The sequence below is a fragment of the Urocitellus parryii genome, chromosome 15 (assembly GCF_045843805.1).
Source record: "Urocitellus parryii isolate mUroPar1 chromosome 15, mUroPar1.hap1, whole genome shotgun sequence".
NCBI lineage: Eukaryota > Metazoa > Chordata > Mammalia > Rodentia > Sciuridae > Urocitellus > Urocitellus parryii.
In genome coordinates this window covers 43,972,924-43,990,306 of record NC_135545.1, presented here as the reverse complement: position 1 = coordinate 43,990,306, position 17,383 = coordinate 43,972,924, and the positions used below count along the sequence as shown (strand labels likewise).

At 39.9% G+C, this 17,383-nt stretch overlaps 1 protein-coding gene and 1 long non-coding RNA gene across 4 annotated transcripts in view; one reads left to right on the top strand and one right to left on the bottom strand.

The window, feature by feature from the left end:
• The window catches only part of LOC113193737 (uncharacterized), a 37,263-nt gene extending 34,490 nt beyond the window's left edge, over positions 1-2,773 (bottom strand). Inside the window, exon 1 of the long non-coding RNA XR_013342462.1 lies at positions 2,670-2,773. This is a non-coding gene — a long non-coding RNA (uncharacterized LOC113193737). The remainder of the gene's footprint in view (positions 1-2,669) is intronic.
• Positions 2,774-2,870: 97 nt separating this feature from the next.
• The window catches only part of Terf2 (telomeric repeat binding factor 2), a 28,516-nt gene continuing 14,003 nt past the window's right edge, over positions 2,871-17,383 (top strand). For all 3 annotated transcript variants that reach the window (XM_026404525.2, XM_026404523.2, XM_026404526.2), the window contains exons 1-4: positions 2,871-3,255; positions 3,342-3,437; positions 4,104-4,234; positions 17,137-17,223. In XM_026404525.2, the coding sequence (XP_026260310.1) occupies positions 2,877-3,255; positions 3,342-3,437; positions 4,104-4,234; positions 17,137-17,223 (693 nt within the window). In that variant the 5' untranslated portion in view covers positions 2,871-2,876. The remainder of the gene's footprint in view (positions 3,256-3,341; positions 3,438-4,103; positions 4,235-17,136; positions 17,224-17,383) is intronic.

The following is a 17,383-nucleotide window of genomic DNA, read 5'->3' as shown; positions in this document are numbered from 1 at the left end:
CCCTTTGAATTTTAAGTAGACTTTACTTTTGTTTTTTTCCCCCTATTCTTCTTCTTCTTCTTCTTTTAAAATACCTTTATTTATTTTTATGTGGTGCTGAGGATGGAACCCAAAGTCTTATACGTGCAAGGCAAGAGCTCTACCGCTGAGCCACAACCCCAGCCCTAGACTTTACTTTCTATAGAGGCCTTCTTCCATTCTATTTTTTTTCCTAAAGAGAGAGTGAGAGAGGAGAGAGAGAGAGAGAATTTTTAATATTTATTTTTTAGTTCTCGGCGGACACAACATCTTTGTTGGTATGTGGTGCTGAGGATCGAACCCGGGCCGCACGCATGCAAGGCGAGTGCGTTACCGCTTGAGCCACATCCCCAGCCCCCTTCTTCCATTCTAAATTGAGCAACTAGATGAATAATTTTTTTTTTTTTTTAGAGAGAGAGAGAGAGAGAGAGAGAGAGAGAGAGAAATAATTTTTATTTATTTATTTTAGTTTTGGGTGGACACAACATCTTTGTTTGTACGTGGTGCTGAGAATCGAACCCGGGCCGCACGCATGCCAGGCGAGCGCACTACCACTTGAGCCACATCCCCAGCCCTAGACGAATAATTTTGGAATGCACCTGGGGATGTAGCTTAATGGCAGTACACTATGTTTAGCATGTGTGGGGTGAGTATGGGGTGGGGTGCTGGGTTGATCCCCAGCAAACACAAAAAATTGGAACTTGCTATTAGGTTAAGGTACCTTGTCTAGCCAATGCATTCTCTGTGAGATTTGTTTTCATTATTATTTATTTTGGTACTGGAGATTGAACCCAGGGTAGCTCTACCACTGAACTCACATCCCTACCGCTTTAAATTTTTTATTTTGAGACAGGGTCACTAAGTTGCTGAGGCTGGTCTTGAATTTGCCATGTTTGTACCTCAACCTCCTGTCTCAGCTTTCCAAGTCGTTGGAATTATAAGTGTGGGTCACTGTGCCCAGGTATTTTCATTAATTCAATTCATTCATTCATTCATTCTTTTTTTGTACTGGGGATTGAAAGAGGAGTGCTTACTCACTGAACCAACATCCCCAGCACTTTTTTTTTTTTTTTTAAAGAGAGAGTGAGAGAGGAGAGAGAGTGAGAGAGAGAATTTTTAATATTTATTTTTTAGTTCTTGGCAGACACAACATCTTTGTTGGTATGTGGTGCTGAGGATCGAACCCGGGCTGCACGCATGCCAGGCGAGCGCGCTACCGCGTGAGCCACATCCCCAGCCCCCCAGCACTTTTAAAAAAGTTTTTTTTAAAAATTCATTTTTAGTTGTAGTTAGACACAATACGTTTATTTTATTCATTTATTTTTATGTGGTGCTGAGGATTGAACCAGGGTCTTGCACGTGTGAGAGGAGCGCTCTACTGCTGAACCACAACCCCAGCCCTTTAAAAAACTTTTTATTTTGAGACAGGGTCTCACAAAGTTCTTTAGGGCCATGCTAAATTGCTGAGGCAGGCTTTGAACTTGCAATCTCAGCCTCCCCAGCTGCTGGGATTACAGGTGTGCCACCACACCTGGCTAAATGTTCTACAAAACTTTTAAGTAGCCTAAACAAAACAACTTTCCTTCATCCATATACTGGGGTGCTATGTAGCTGTCAAAGATACTGTAGAAAAATGACATGGAAAGATGTTCATTGCATGTTTAATAAAAATGAAGGCATGAAAGAATACGCGTAGTACCATCCCATTTTTCAAACACACACACACACACACACACACACACACACACACACACACACACATATAAATAGGCATTAGTACCAGGCTCAATGGCACATGCTTGTAATCCAGGTGACTCAGGAGGCTGAAGCAGAATTGCAAGTTGGAGGCCAGCCTCTACAATTTAGCAGCACCCTTTCTCCAAACAAAAAACAGAAGGACTAGTGGTAGAGGACCTCTGATTCAATCTCAACTACCTGGAATGGTAGAAGACATTGGAAGTCTAGAAGCCTAAATGTCAACTTTCTTTTCATGTGGGATTGTGGGTGATTCTTTTGCTTATTCTATTTATTTATGTATGTATTCATGCATGTATTATGTACGCATGTATGTATGTATGTACTAGATTGAACCCAGGGGCGCTTTACCACAGAGTCACATCCCCAGTTCTTTTATTTTCTGAGACAGGGTCTTGCTAAGTTGCTTAGGGCCTTGCTAAATAGCTGAGGCTTGTTTTGAACTTGGTTATTTTATTTTTATTTTTTATTTTTTAATTTTTTGGTATTGGGGATTGAACCTAGGGGCACTCAACCACTGAGCCACATCCTCAGCTCTTTTTATATTTTATTTAGAGGCAGGGTCTTAAGTTGCTGAGGGCCTCGCTAAATTGCTGAGGCTGGCTTTTAACTCGCTATCTTCCGCTTCAACCTCCCCAACTGCTGGGATTACAGGTATGAGCCATAGTGCCCAGCTGAACTTGCTTATTTTTAATGTTTGGTCCGCCACAAAATGTGCTATTTTGTGAATTTTGAAAATTATATGTCTAATGGCTTTTGAGGTTCTATTTCTTGACCTTGCTTGGGCTTACATAGGCTTTATAAATTATTTGCTAAAATGTAAATTTGTTTATTAAACTTTCATCTGTTATGTTCCTTTGCACACTTTTCAAAGTGATTAGTCTGCATGTACTTACTTTTCAGTATCTTTACTGAGTCCCACGTCTCCAGCATCGAATTCTTAAGTTTGGAGAGGAGCTCCCGGGTCTCGGTGGTGCGGACTTCAAGCCCCAGCAGGCATTGCGGCGCGTACTCCGGGAACTACGGAGGCCGGAAGGGGGGCTGGGGCCCCCGGTCCTTTCCCTCCCAGAAGCCCTCGGGCGGCTTGAAACACCGTCCGTATCATGGCCGCTGGAGCCGGGACTGCGGGTCCCGCTTCCGGCCCGGGCGTAGTGCGTGACCCATCGGCGTCACAGCCGAGGAAGCGGCCCAGCCGGGAAGGCGGGGAGGGCGCACGGCGATCGGACGCGATGGCGGGAGGAGGCGGGAGCAACGACGGCAGCGGGCGGGCTGCGGGCAGACGGGCGTCTCGCAGTAGCGGGCGGGCTCGGCGAGGGCGCCACGAGCCGGGGCTGGGGGGCGCGGCGGAGCGGGGCGCGGGGGAGGCACGGCTGGAGGAGGCGGTGAATCGCTGGGTGCTCAAGTTCTACTTCCACGAGGCGCTGCGGGCCTTTCGGGGTAGCCGGTACGGGGACTTCAGGCAGATCCGGGACATCATGCAGGGTGAGGGCCTGGCCCGGGGAAGGAGGGGTCTGTGAGCGCTGGGTAGCGGGTAGGGGTCGTCAAGCCAACGATGTCTTCTTTCTCAGCTTTGCTTGTCAGGCCCTTGGGGAAGGAGCATACGGTGTCCCGGTTGCTTCGGGTTATGCAGTGTCTGTCACGCATTGAAGAAGGGGAAAATTTAGGTATGGCTATATTTGTGTTCTTCTCTGGGCTTGCTTACGTAGGGTTTTGTTTTCAAACTTATATTCGGAAACTGAAGGATTCCCGGTTAAGGTGCACTGCTGTTTCCATCACGGTGATCTTTTTCATTCTATAATGGGTGTATTCTCTGGCTCTAGGTTTCTCCAATTAAGGTTCTTTGGGTTGCTTGTGTGTATGTGTGTGTGTGTGTGTATGTATGTGTGTTTTCTCCCACCTGTTAATTGTTAATACAACTTTGTTTATGTCGAAAGTGAGTTATATTAATACGGACATATTTTCCCCATGTTAGAGAATTTTTCAAAGTATGAGCACATTTTTTTTTTCCTGAATTGAAATTGGTAGCTGTTTAGCAAACTGTGTTGAGTTTCTGGCCACTTACATCTGAGGAGGATGTGTTATCCTGAATTTGAGAGGCAAATGAATATGTTAAAAAATAATTTAGCCATCTTGAGAAATATTAAATGATGTCACTTTAAACTCATTGATTTGAATTTGCCCTTATACAAAAGCCTGTGGCAAGTATGTCAGCAACAAAAACGAAAATCTTCATATATTTGCATGATCCTTTGCCATAAATGTGTATATTTTTTGGACATAATTTCCACTCTTAGAACAGAGCTTAAAGTGAAAACTCTGCTTTGTCCTAGACTGTTCCTTTGATATGGAAGCTGAGCTCACACCATTGGAATCAGCTATCAATGTGCTGGAAATGATTAAAACGGAATTTACACTGACAGAAGCAATGATCGAATCCAGTAGAAAACTGGTCAAGGAGGCTGTAAGGCTCTAACTCTTCTTTCTTTCTTTCTTTCTTTTTTTTTTTTTTGATGTTTATTTTTTAGTTTTTGGCGGACACAACTGCCGCAGTCTGGCTGGGCACAAAATCACGAGCCACTCACAGCTTTGTAGATCCAAACAGCAATTCTTTATTCCCGAACTCACATCGGCCCTCTACAAACACGTTCTGGGGAAAAAATTCACATTCTGCAGCAAAATCTTAAACCTGGAACCGCCCTAATCCAGTAGGATCCTCCCTAAACCCGGATCCACCCGGGTCCTTTCTCAAACATACATGCAGTGTCACTGCAAATGTCCAAGGCAAGTCCATTTCCACGAGTCCTTCCTCTAAGCAACATGGGGTATGCTGGCAAGGAAATTGTCATACCTACTTGGCTAATGGCTCTCAGCACACAACATCTTTGTTTGTATGTGGTGCTGAGGATCGAACCCGGGCCACACGCATGCTAGGCGAGCGGGCTACCACTTGAGCCACATACCCAGCCCTCTTTCTTTTTTTTAAAGGCAAAAATCAGGGGTCTTTGAGGACACAACTCTTAATCTTTTCTGGGTGGGATAGAGGATGAACAGATGTTATCTCTTTAGATGTACCCTTTCCCACCCAGATTTGAAATGTATCCTGATTTTGTGATTTTGTGGTCTTCACTGTGGCCCTGGCAAGGGGAACCACTGTTGAGAGCCACAGCCGAGTGGGATGGCGCCTGGAGTTCTCCTGGAGCCTCTTTGAGGGCTGAGAGAGTTCCCGGGGAGTGCGCCTGGAATTCCACTGGAGTTCGGGCAATAAAGTAGTTCCTGTTTGAACCTACAAGTGCCTCATGGTGGCTCAGTTATTTGTGCCCAGCCAGACTGCGGCAAACCACAATACCTAGGAAGTGGGTTGGCATTGAAGACTGACATTTTGGAGGTTATTGTACCATTCAGGAGGCTGTGAAAGGGTCACAAGTATATCTGATCTAGAATTTGGTCACTCTTGTTTATAATAAACCAAGGGGAAGCCAGGACCTTGGTGCATGCCTGTAATCCCAGTGACTGAGGAGGCTAAGGCAGGAGGATCACAAGTTGAAGGTCAGCCTGGATAATTTAGCAACACCCTGTCTCAAAATAAAATGAAAAAAAAATGACTAGGGTTATAACTCAGTAGTAGAGTGCTTATCTAACTGGCCCTCAGTACTGCAAAATTATAAAGGGATGTGGCTTAGTGGTCAAGTAGCCCTGGTACCACTCCCCTTGAAAAAAAGAAAAAAAAAGAGGATGGTATCCCCAAGGTGGATATGGAGTAAAGGGAGAAAAACCTTCCTTTGCAAGGAAGATACTGGTACCCTGAGACTGTTAAAATAGTCTCCAGTACCACAAAAATAAATAAAATAACCAAGGGGAATAGCTGGGTCTTTGAAATGAGGGACTGACTGTGAGCTCTTTCTTGGAATTGTCTGAAAAAAAGAGAGGTATGGAGAAAATTCTCTTTGAACAGATAAGGAGTTAGAGCTTCTGGGATAATAAGCCAGCTAGAAAAACAGGAATGATAGAAGAATGAATGCTAGAAGGCTGGCAAGGGCAATTTTCTTGAAATCAAGAGATGGAGTATCTGGAAAGTTGGAACTATCTGTGTGTTATGCTTCAGGTAACTACAAGTAATAGAATTTATTCGTATTGAAAAACATAGAAATGGCTGAGGAAACCAGTCAGAAAAAGATTTTTCTTCTCCATTAACCAAAATTGGAGACAAGGAAATACAGAGATGGGGATTGAAGTATTGACTTGGTTGAGAAAAGTATGGAAACTGGAAGAAAAAAGCACTCCATACATAAAAGGATGGGATCCTTCGGGTGCAGTGGTAATCCAAGGCGCCCAGTGGCTTGGGAGGCTGAGGCAGGAGGATTGCTTCAAGGTCAGCCTCAGCAAAAGTGGAGCGCTAAGCAACTCAGTGAGACCCTGTCTATAAATAAAGAGCTTAAGATGAAAACTCTGCTTTGTCCTAGGCTGTTGTCCTAGCTGGGGATGTGGCTCAGTGGTCAAGTGGCCCTGAGTTCAATCCCTGGTACCCACCCCACCGCCCAAAAAAACCAACAAAAAATAGGGATGGGATTCCAGAGGTTGATGTGGGTAAAGGAAGAAAACTTTCCTTTGCAAGGAAGATACTGATACCCTGTTTTAAAAAAACAACCAGTATACATGGGGTGCAGATATTTTATTCAGTTAAGGACTTTAGGTAGGAACTACTTTTCATCTTGAGAAGAATGCTTATATAATACTCACTTCCAAGGAGGAGTAATTCCAAGAATGGGGGTTTTTGTATGGTTTAGTCAGGTTCGTATTGTGCGAAGATGCCAGAAAAGTCATTAGCTGCCACAGTCTGGCTGGGCACAAATCACGAGCCACTCAAGGAGGAACAAACTTTATTTCCGAACTCTGCGAGAACACCACCCATGCGGCCCTTCCATCAATACCACACCCTGGAACTTCCCCAACCAACTCCCCAGGAATCCCCGGGAGAACTCCAAAGTAGCAGGCACCCTAGGCGGACAGCAGGGGTCTATATACAATTGAATATACACAGCTAATCTTAATCATCATCATCTCAATGGCTCCCTGGCATCACCTCTCAACCACTCCCTTCTGGCAAAATGCCATATGTCATCCCGACTTGCTGTGGCCCTCAACAATTAGCAAGAAAGGAGAAATCCATCCCTCCTTTCAAAACAGGTAAGCTTTTTTTTTTTTGAATGGGAAGAAATGGTACCAGTTCAGAGTAACTCATGTAATTTCTTTAGAATACAAGGATTACAGATTTGCCATCTGACCCCTCTTCTAGAGGAGGGTGTGTGTGTGTATGTGTGTGTGTGTGTGTGTAGTTATAAAATTTTATTATTTAAGTTCATAAGTCTCCTGTTTTGGAGCTTCATTAGGACAGTCTATCAGCAAAATTTAAACTCACTTAAAACAGTCAGCTGCTGCCTAATGTGATGGTGAATGCCTATAATCCCAGCAACTCCATGAGGCTGAGGCAGGAAGATTGAAAATTCAAGATCAGCCTTGAAGATCCTGACTCAAAATAAAATAAAAAGGCCTTGGGTTTAATTCTCAGTCCCTAAGTCAAATATTTTTCTTATGTTGATTTCTTTCTGCTTTTCAGTTCTTTGCCAGGTTCCAGATCTCTTGCTATATGTCCTGTATACTGTTACTATAGTATGAACAAATTACTCCCAAGATTTAGCAGCTTAAAACAATAAATAGTATCTCTCAGTTTCCAGAGGTCAGGAATCTGGTAGTGGCTTAGCTGAATGGTTGTGGCTCAGGGTTTCTTGTGAGGTTATAGTCAAACTGTAAACTAGAGTTGCAGTCATTTCAAGACTCAGCTGGGGTAGGGGGTTGGGTTGTAGATCAGTGGTAAAGCGCTTTCCTAGAATGTGTGACGTACTGGATTCCATCCTCAGTACCACATAAAAATAAATAAATAAATAATAAAATAAGGGTATTGTGTCTATTTACAGCTTAAAAAAAAAAAAGACTCAGTTGGGGCTCGGGGATCTGCTTCCATGCTTATACACATGGTTATTTGCAGGATTCACACAGACCAAACCAACTCTGGTACAGGGTGTTAATGGGACTATGCAGGAGGTGGTGATCACTAGGGACTATTTTAGAAGCTGAAACCACAATTGCCTTGATCCCCTAGTTACTTAATGATACTGTATCATTTGTCTTTTTAGTTTGCTTTTTAAAAAGTTTCTCATTTAGTCTATAATCTGTTAATGCTCATCTTTAGGATAAGCTAAATATCAGTGAATTTTTTTTTAATGCATTTAAGCTTTGTAAAGTGTCACAGTAATTTTTTAAAAGTTTATCAAGTAAGTTAACTTCTCAGTGCATGTCTGGGATCTCTGAAGTCTCTGAGGCCTTTCCAGCGGGCCCATGAGGTCAAACTTGTTTTCATAACAAAACCAAGATGTTATTTGACTTTCAAGCATTGACAGTTGTACCCATAGTGCCAAAACGTGAAAGGTAAAATTACTGGTTCCTTAGCATGCTCAAGGCAATGGTAAATTATATTAGTAAGTGTTGTATTTTTTACTGCCAAATGAAGTTTTTAAAAAAATACCAGTTTCACTGGGCACAGTGGAGTTTGGGAGACTAAGGCAGAAGGATTGCAGATTTAAGGCTAGCCTCAGCAATTTAACAAGACCCTGTCTTGAAATTTTTTTAAAAAAATCATTTAATTGCAATAGGGGATGGATAAAGATGAAATTTGACATGGTGTTTTTTGGTTTTTTGGTTTTTTTTTTTTTTTGTTACTGAGGATTGAACTCAGGGGCACTCGACCACTGATTCACATCCCCAGCCCTATTTTGTATTTTATTTAGAGACAGGGTCTCACTGAGGTGCTAAGCGCCTTACCATTGCTTAGTTGGGATTATAGGCATGTACCTCCACACCCAGTCTTGAAATTTTAAAAAAGGGTTGGGATCCGAGTTCAGTGGTAAAGTGCCCTTAGGTTCAATCCCCAGTACCAAATCACCAGTTTCAGTAAGAATGTTTTTACTCTAGCAATAAAAATTCTACAATTTTATTAAATCTAGACCCATGAGTAAACATCTTTTTGGTATTTTGTGTGGCAGAACAGGGAGTCTATCTGCAATATTTCTGTTGCTACCAAAACATGATGATTGTCTTCAGGAAAAGCACTTGTGTGAGTGTTTGAGTTGCATGTGGAACTAGGTGCTCTTTTTCCAGAACACCATTGTTACATGAGGGAACAGCTAACAAACTAGGATTATTCAGACGTGGGAATTTGGCAGTCATTTTCTTTAGAATGAGAAAGTGAACCTGTCACTCAAAAAATAGTTGACAGTGTTTGTTCCCAGTGGGAAAATGCAAGCTCCAAATGAAAATTAGAAAGCTTGTATTAATATGATTGATACCTTCCAAATACTTAGGCTTTTCTGAAGATTATTGATATTAACAACTGTGACTCTGATTTTAAAAATGTTTTTAATGAATGTGTCAACATTTGGAAGATCTACATAACTCAGTGAACTAATGTTTTCCAAGCAATGGTGCTTGGTGTTACAAACCATTCATGGATGAGAGATCCACTTAAAGTACTGGATAAACTGATGGATTTCAGTGTTGTAGATAAAAGCAATTAGAATGCTCTTTCCAAGTTTATTTCTGTACAAAGACAGGTTATTTAATCTACTAAATCAAATTAACTACAGATTAAATATAGCTGTAGTTATGAGAATCCAGCCATCTTCCATTAAATCAGATATTAAAGACTTGCAAAAATTTATTTATTTATTTTAAAGACAGAGTGAGAGAGGAGAGAGAGAGAGAATTTTTTTTTAATATTTATTTTTCAGTTATCGGCGGACACAACATCTTTGTTTGTATGTGGTGCTGAGGATCGAACCCGGGCCGCACGCATGCCAGGCGAGCGCGCTACCGCTTGAGCCACATCCCCAGCCCCGCAAAAATTTAAATAATACCATCCTTTTTGTAAAACTTCTAAAAAAGTTCATTAATTTTTCACAAATATTTATTTATGTTAACCTATAATGTTTTTTTAATGAATTAATAAATATTTTAAATTTTTCTATTTTATATTTTTCATATGGTGAATATCAACAGATATAATCCCCAAAAGCTCTTTGGGATCCTCATAAACATTTAAGAATAGTAGAAGGGAATCGTGAGACCAGAAAGTTTGAGATGTGCTTTTGAAAGTTGTGAATTATAATGAGACTACATTGATTTTTCTCTTCATAATAAAAAGAGAGATTGCTTAGATTTTTTTGAGAACCAGGGAGAACAACATTTATGGCATATTTTCTTGGGAAAGATTTTTCATTTATTTATTGCTTCATAAATTTATTTGTTTCTCTTATTTGTTGCTTTTTTGTTGTGTAACATTTTTCCCTTGCACCTTTGGTAGCAAGATCTTGATTCTTTCAGGGCCTTATTCCGTTTGTAGTGCTGGTACATCAGACACATCAGACTACTTTCTTATTTATTCTATTTGTTTGTTTGTTTGTTTGAAGTTGCTGTGGCTATCCTCGAATTTATGATCCTCCAGCCTTAGCCTCCTGAATTGCTGGGATTATATGCATGTGCCACCACACTTGGCTTCTTTTTTTTGGTACCAGGTATACAACCCATAGGTGCTTAACCACTGAGCCACATCCCAGCCCTTCTTTATATTTTATTTAGAGACATGGTCTCTCTGAGTTGGTCAGGGCCTCGCTAAGTTGCTGAAGCTAGCTTTGAACTCATGGTCCTCCTGGCTCAGGCTCCTAAGCCTCTGGGATTACACATGTGTGCCACAGTGCCCAGCTTACACTTGGCTTATTAGAACTTTTTTTTTTTTTTAAAGAGAGAGAGAGAGATTTTTTTTTTTTTTTTTAAAGAGAGTGAGAGAGGAGAGAGAGAGAGAATTTTTAATATTTATTTATTTTTAGTTCTCGGCGGACACAACATCTTTGTTGGTATGTGGTGCTGAGGATCGAACCCGGGCCGCACGCATGCCAGGCGAGCGCGCTACCGCTTGAGCCACATCCCCAGCCCGAGAGAGAGAATTTTAATATTTATTTTTTTAGTTATCGGCAGACACAACATCTTTGTTGGTATGTGGTGCTGAGGATCGAACCCGGGCCGCACGCATGCCAGGCGAGCGCGCTACCGCTTGAGCCACATCCTCAGCCCAAGAACTATTTTTTGAAACAAAAGCATTATCAAGGCCTTTTAAACATTATTACTTCCCAGATCCACCTCATTTTTTTTTTAGGATGTGCTTTATATTGTTTCTTTAGTCCTATGAGTTTAGTCCTATTATATGCTTTTTGGCATTTTTTCCCCAACATTTCTTTCTCACTTATTTTGAAAAGTGCTTGTAATATCCTTTTTGTTTCAGTTTGTCAGAGACCACTGATAGGGCTTTTTATTTTTTATTTTGAGACAGGATCTTGCTAAGTTGCCCAAGCTACCTCAAACTTGTGATCCTTCTGCCTCAGCCTCCCAAATAGCTGGGATTTCAGGTGTCACCACTATACCCAGCTTAATTTCACTTTTGAAAGCATTCGCATTTCCTCTTTTGTTTTACAAATTAAATATGGGAAGACCTGTGTTTCAGTTCTGGGGAAGGTAGAGGAAACACATTCACTGTCTTCTATTTCTCCCTCATAATGCTACTATAGATTTTCAAAAGAATACATGGAGCATCTCTGTGGATTCTGAAATGTAAATGGTAGTGGATAGTTGGGGGGAAAAAAAGACCAAATTTGAAGTTTCACCAAATCAGTGTTGTGTAGTTCAACATTCTGCCCCTGTGTATCACTTGGGATGGACTCATGCAGCCTGAACCCTAGAAATGCACTCCAGATGTGAATAGAAGCGGCCCGGGTTCGATCCTCAGCACCACATACCAACAAAGATGTTGTGTCCGCTGAGAACTAGAAAATAAATATTGAAAATTCTCTCTCTCTCTCTCTCTCCCCCCTCTCTCACTCTCTCTTAAAAAAAAAAAAAAAAAAAGAAGAACTCCAAGAGATGACCTCTCTTTCTAGTTTGAGTAGAAGGAGTGAGTCTTCTAAGGGTCAATGGTGGTGGAAGTAATCCACTTTTTTTCCTTTTTGTTTGTGATACAGTGGATTGAACCAGAGCCTCATATGTGCTAGGCAAGTACTCTATCTCTGAGCTACATCCTTATCTATTTTATTTTGAGATAGGATCTTGCTAAATTTTCCAGGCAGGCCTTGAACTTTAATCCTCCTGCTTCAATCTCCTGTTCAGCTGGGATTATAGGCATTCACCACCACACCCAGCCATTTTTGTTTTTTTCTGTTTTCTCTTCTCCAGTCTGGCCGCCAGGTAATGTTATCCTGGCATCTACAGTGTGTAGTAGTGACACTGGCAGCAGGGCAGACACCTAAAGCTGAGGGAGGACAATATTTTCTCTTACTAGAGGAATTTTGATTTCCTAGAACTTGGAATAGATTCCATCACTTTTACCGTCTCTAACCTGCAGCTTGGCCCTGGATACAGATGTTGTTAGTGTGTGACAAAGTGGGGAAATTAAAATGAATGCAAGTCTGGTTCAGAATTTGAAAAGCAATCAGTATAATCCACCATATTGTCTAAAGAAAAAAAAAATTTCATATGATCCTATCAGTTGGTGAAAAAAAAGCATTTGTCAGAATACTCTATTTTTTAAAAAAATATTTATTTTTTAGTTGACACAACACCTTTATTTCACTTGTTTATTTTTGTATGTGGGCTGAGGATCGAACCCAGGGTCTCGCATGTGTGAGGTGAGCGCTCTACCGCTGAGCCACAACCCCAGCCCCCAGAATACTGTATTAATTCAGGGTAAAGACATTTCAGCAGCTGGGTGCTGTGGTGCACGCCTGTGATTCCAGCAGCTCAGGGGGCTGAGGTGGAGGATCTCGAGCTCAAAGCTAGCCTCAAAAAAAAAAAAAAAAGACATATCTACAAAAAAATCCCACAACTAATGTACTTAATGGTGAAAACAGAATGCTAAGATCTGAAAGAAGGGGCTTGGGTTGTGGCTCAGTGGTGGAACACTCGCCTAGCATGTGTGAGGCCCTGGGTTCGATCCTTAGCACCAACCACATAAAGATAAATAAATAAAGGTATTATGTCCATCTACAACTAAAAAATATTAAAAAAAAAAAAAGATCTGAAAGAAGGCAAGGATGTCCATTCTCATCACTTGTATTCAACATCATACTGGAAGGCCTGTGTGATGAAATAAAGCAACAAAAAGAAAGAAGGCATACAGACTGGAAAAAAGGAATAAAAATTGTCCCTTCTGCAACTGACTTGACCAGGTAGAAAGCTCCATGGAATATACCTAACTTAGTTTGTCAGTGTTACAAGTTAACAAAATTGGTAATATTTTTATATACTAGCAGTGAACAATTTAAAATAGAAATACCGAAATAATGCCATTTATAACAGCTGCCAAAAAGGAAAAAAGTAAAAACTTTGATATAAGCCTAGCAAAACAAAGTATTTTGGATGTGGAAAATAGAAAAATTGATGAATAAAATGAAGACTTATTTAAATGACTAATGGAAGACTTGTTATTCAGTTTTCTCCATTTGATTTGTAAATATTCATATCATAATTTTAGCAGGACTTTTTATATAGACTAGCTGATTCCCAGAAGTCAAAGGAACTAAAGTAACCAAAAGAATTTTATAAAAGAAAAAAATTGGAGGATTCATAATACTTAATTTTAAGAATAATTATAAACCAGTCAGAGCAAAGAAAAGAAAGTTACAGTACTCATGAGCATAGAGATGCTATGTCTGTGTTTTATTTATGTCTCTAAATAAGTGGACCAGAAGGGAAAGTTCAGAAACAGACCCACACAAATATGACTTATTTTTTGACAAGGATGTGAAGGCACTTCGATGGAAAAAGGATAGTTTTTTCCAACAAGTGGTGTTGAAACAGTGGAAAGTTCATATGCAAAAATGAACTGTGAACTCAAGTACATGTTATACTAAAATTAACCAAAAAACAGATCATAAGCCAAATGTAAAACTTTAAAACTTATAGAAGAAAACATGAAGAAAATTTTCCATGTCATGGTTAGGCAAAAAGTTCTTAGATATGACAACAAAAACATAATCTACAAGAGGAAAAATGGATACTTGGACTTCATCAATATTTAAAGCTTTTGCTTTGGGGTAAATGCTTTTAAGGAAAAGACAAGATACAGATTTCAAGAAAATATTGGTAAATCATATTTGATAAGTGACAATATACAAAAAACTTTTTTTTTTTAATTTGGAGGGAGTATCAGGGATTGAACTCAGGCACTCAACCAATGAGCCACATCCCCAGTCCTATTTTGTATTTTACTTAGAGACAGGATCTTACTGAATTGCTTAGTGCCTCACTTTTTGATGAGGCTGGCTTTGAACTCATGATCCTCCTGTCTCAGCCTCCCGAGCTGCTGGAATTGTTTTTAATAGAAAATAAGCCTATATAATACTACTTTTTTAATGTTCAAAAGCCTTAATAAAAAGAATATAGATGTGAAAAAGGCACATGAAAAGATGTTCAACCTCATTTAGTCATTAAGGAAATACAGATTGAAACCACAATACCAATTAGTATTCCTAAACTTTAAAAATAACAATAAAAATGCTATATCTCAAAACATGTTGCACATGATAGATACATATTGTTTTTGTCAATCTGAAAGAAGTGCTGTGAGTATATGGAACATTTGGAACTCCCATATATTGCTGATAGAACTGCAGAATGGTTTAGCTACTCTATACCATCATAGTTTAGTTTTCTTATATACTTTCCATAATGACCCAGCAATCCCACCCATGGACATTTACCTCAGAATATAAAAGTTATGCTTACATCAAAACCTATACATGAATATTAGCATCTCTATGCATGAAGACCAAAGATTGTAAACAACCCAAAAGTCTTTCAATGGATGGATAAGTGAACCTGGATAGTACAACCACATAGATGGACCTCAAAGGCATTAGAGTGGGAGGAGCCAGTTTAACCTGATAGTGGTACTACCATCTGATTCCACTTATATGGCATCAAAACAGCAAAAAGATCAGCAGTTAGAGAAGAGGACAGGATGTGTCTACAGAGGAGCTGTGTAGGAGTCTTTCTATGGATCTCAGTGGTGGTTATGAGAGTGTTATTTTAATATTCAGAACTGTGCTGAGTGTGGTAGCACATGCCTGTCACGGAAGCAGGTGGATTCCCATCTTAGCAGAGGAGCAAAACTTTAGGAGTGGGCATCACCCAATGGAGTGGGCTGCCTTCTTGTTCCTTTGTAATACTACCCCTTACTTTTTTTGGATAGAAATTTCCATCCAACCTCCTCTTGTGTGCCCCCTATATAAAAATTAAAAATTCAGGTGACTTTTTCTCTTTCCAATGGACTCCTAAAGTCGAGAGTCATCATCGGACCCTAAGAGAAAGGTATTTTCTGTCTGTAATTATTTTGTGCCGGGCTGGGGATGTGGCTCAAGCAGTAGTGCGCTCGCCTGGCATGCGTGCGGCCCGGGTTCAATCCTCAGCACCACATGCAAAACAAAGATGTTGTGTCTGCCGAGAACTAAAAAATAAATATTAAAATTCTCTCTCTCTCTCTCTCTCTCCCTCTCTCTCCTCTCTTCTCTCTTTAAAAAAAAAAAAAATTTGTGCCAACCCAAATTCACCTGGGGTGACCCTGAATGATTTAGTTACCTGCAGTTAAACACCCCTAGGTTCAATCCCTGGTACCAAAGGGGGGAAAAAAAAAATCAGAACTCTCGGTATAAAACAGGTTGATTGTTGATTTTGCTGTGTGCAATTTAAATTAACAAACGTAATAGGACTTTTAGGATTTATAAAACGTAAAAGCTTGTACTTCAAGAAGGTAGCACGAATTTATGATCATGTCTGCTTATTTAAGAGCATTTGACACCAGATTCTTTATATCTTGGATGGCTATGTTTAGCGTGTTGAGGATGAAATCACCAGAGATTGGTACTTAATGAATTCCCTTGTTAGTCCTCCTCCTCTTATTCTGTATCTTTCTGTACATTCTTCTTCATAAAGATTGAAAATATTTGTGGATGCCTGGTGTGGTGGTGCATACCTGTAATCCCAGCAATTGGGGAGGCTGAAGCAAGAGGATAACAAGTTTGAGGCCAGTCTGGGCAATTTAGCAAGACTCTGTCTCAAAATAAACAGGGCTGAGGATGTACCTCATTGGTAGCATGCCCCCAGATTCAATCCCTGGTACCACATACACACATGATGAAAAGACCTGTAGAAAAATTTTGCTTCTTTTTTTAATGTGATCTTTTCAAAATATCTGTTTCTATATGCTCTCTTTAAGGGTTTAAAGTGACTATTTTATCCTGTTAAATAACTCCAAATGCCCTTCATTTTCTGTTTGTTTTTTTTTTTAATTTTTTTGTGTTCACATAAATTAAAATTTCATTTTTAGGGACTGGGTTTAATCCTCAGCACCACATTAAAAAAATATATATATATAAATTAAAGGTATTGTGTCCATCTACAACTAAAAAAATTTTTTTTTATTTTCAATCATTGTTATTTTCCCTCTACATATATTCTTTTGGGCTTTCTTTATGAAGGCTCTTCTTTTTCTCTGTGGCTGAAGAAAACTTCTTGTTCTACCTGGAACTTTGTCCTTTTTATTTACCACTTGTGGATGAGCTGGGTTTCTTGGTTTCGGTAATTCCCTGAACACTTTAACTGAAGCTGCTTGCTAATAGTTATGGTGTAAAAGCCTTGTTTTTTTATTCTCCTACAGAACTGGCCTCAGGCCTTTCCAGGATGTAACTGAATATGATCCTCAAATTTGTGAACCCTGTCTCAGCAAACCCTATGGTCAGCAAGCCACTTGTCCCCCTCCACTCCCCTACATGGTAGATGCTCCCTCCCCATCCACCCATTACTTCTAAGCTCTTGCAACCAAAAGTAACAGAAGCAATTGTTTTGTGGATTGGAGGAATCTAGAATGACTCCTGTCTGTTTTGTCTTTCCTTAGGAGGCCCTATTCACATTGGTTAAATGGTCTGTAATCCAGGGGATCCCATGCTGCTCTATCAGCAATTTAAAAAACAATCCATTGTAATGTTGAAAAGCTACTATTTTATAAGCTGAAAGAGACAGCTTACAGTAGTTCACAACCCTTAAACAATTACTCTTGGTTTTTAAGTATAGGAATTTGATATGATGTGAAAAAGTTCTTGGGTAGGTAAGGCTCAGCTTTACTTTTAGTACAGTTTATTTTGATATTTGATATTCTGATAACATCTTTCATTACAAAAGTAAAAAAAAAAGTTTTTCCCCCTTTTGTAGGCTGTCATTATTTGTATCAAAAACAAAGAATTTGAAAAGGCTTCAAAAATTTTGAAAAAACATATGTCCAAGGACCCAACAACTCAGGTAAATTTCATATATTTTTCCTCCCATGATTTATATCCATCTTATTGCTTTTTATGGAACAATAGGGAAAGGGCTCTTTGTCAGGTATATTGTCACCTTTAAATATGAAGTATCTATAGCATGTTGTCTTTTATATCCAAACCACTCAGATTCAATTCAG